General features: G+C 53.3%; 1 protein-coding gene across 1 annotated transcript in view; it reads right to left on the bottom strand.

Moving 5' to 3' along the window:
* Positions 1 to 320: 320 nt before the first annotated feature.
* The window catches only part of CELF5 (CUGBP, Elav-like family member 5), a 119,274-nt gene continuing 118,387 nt past the window's right edge, over positions 321 to 1,207 (bottom strand). Inside the window, exon 11 of the mRNA XM_011967449.1 lies at positions 321 to 571. Within this exon, the coding sequence (XP_011822839.1) occupies positions 321 to 571 (251 nt within the window). The remainder of the gene's footprint in view (positions 572 to 1,207) is intronic.

Genomic DNA, 1,207 nt, shown 5'->3' with positions numbered 1-1,207 from the left:
GCCCGCCACCTCGCCCGGCTAGTTTTTTGTATTTTTTAGTAGAGATGGGGTTTCACTGTGTTAGCCAGGATGGTCTCGATCTCGTGACCTCGTGATCCGCCCGTCTCGGCCTCCCAAAGTGCTGGGATTACAGGCTTGAGCCACCGCGCCCAGCCAAAAACATTTTCTTTTGTAAACACAGGGTCTCATTATGTTGTCCAGGCTGGTCTTGAACTCCTGGACTCAAGCAATCCGCCCACCTCAGCCTGTCAAAGTGCTGGGATCACAGGCGTGATCCACTGTGCCAGGCCACATGCTGGTTCTGATTGTGAATGTGACTGTTACAGCACGGCCCTGTCCAGAGGCTGACCCAAGCCCTCCCATTCCCTGTCCCGGGGCAGGCGAGGGAGGTGGATGGGGAGGGGCGGCGTCTTCGGAGGCCACTTACCGAAACACTTGCTCTGGTTGGTAGCTCGATCCATAAACACCTTGGAGGAAATGATATTGCCGAAGGGTAGGAACATCTGCGTCAGCTCCGTGTCTCCAAACTCCTGGGGGAGGTGGTAGATAAACAGGTTACAGCCCTCGGGACCTGCAGGTGGGGGAGAGAAAGACATAAAGCCCCCAAGGAGAGGAGGCGAACCCCCCCGGGGGAGGGGCACAGGTCTGGAGCCCGCATCTGGCTTCTCCAGCTGTCGGGAGAGGGGTGCCCCAGACACCCAGAAAGAAGGGGCCTGGATATGGGCTGGGGAGGGAGACAGGACACACCCATCCCTTGACTGCATCGTAGGATCTCACACTGGGCTAGTCCGCACCAAAATGATCCTCAGACTCCAGGTAACTGACAAGACCCAAGGGATCCCCTACTCCCCAAAGCCCACATCAGACCTCAATCTCTGATCCCAGATACCCGAAAACCCCCAGGAGTACACCCTCCAAAAAATCCCTCCCTAAACTTCAAACTCTGGATCATCTACAAAAGTCAGATGAGCTGGGTGTGAAGAATAAGGAAACTTGGTAATATCTTTGCAATAATAATAATAATAAGACTCCAAAATAAAACTCATTTGTAAAAGTCTGGTGTTCAGACACCATGCCTCGCTAAATATTTTTTATTTTTTGTTTTTGAGATGGAGTCTCGCTCTGTCACCCAGGCTGGAGTGCAGTGGCATGATCTCAGCTCACTGCAACCTCCACCTCCTGGGTTCAAGCAATTCTCCTGCCTCAG

Source organism: Mandrillus leucophaeus, unplaced genomic scaffold, assembly GCF_000951045.1.
Source record: "Mandrillus leucophaeus isolate KB7577 unplaced genomic scaffold, Mleu.le_1.0 Scaffold8, whole genome shotgun sequence".
In the NCBI taxonomy this organism is placed as follows: Eukaryota; Metazoa; Chordata; class Mammalia; order Primates; family Cercopithecidae; genus Mandrillus; species Mandrillus leucophaeus.
The sequence above is the reverse complement of the archived record's forward strand: the minus strand, read 5'-3'. Positions and strand labels throughout refer to the sequence as shown.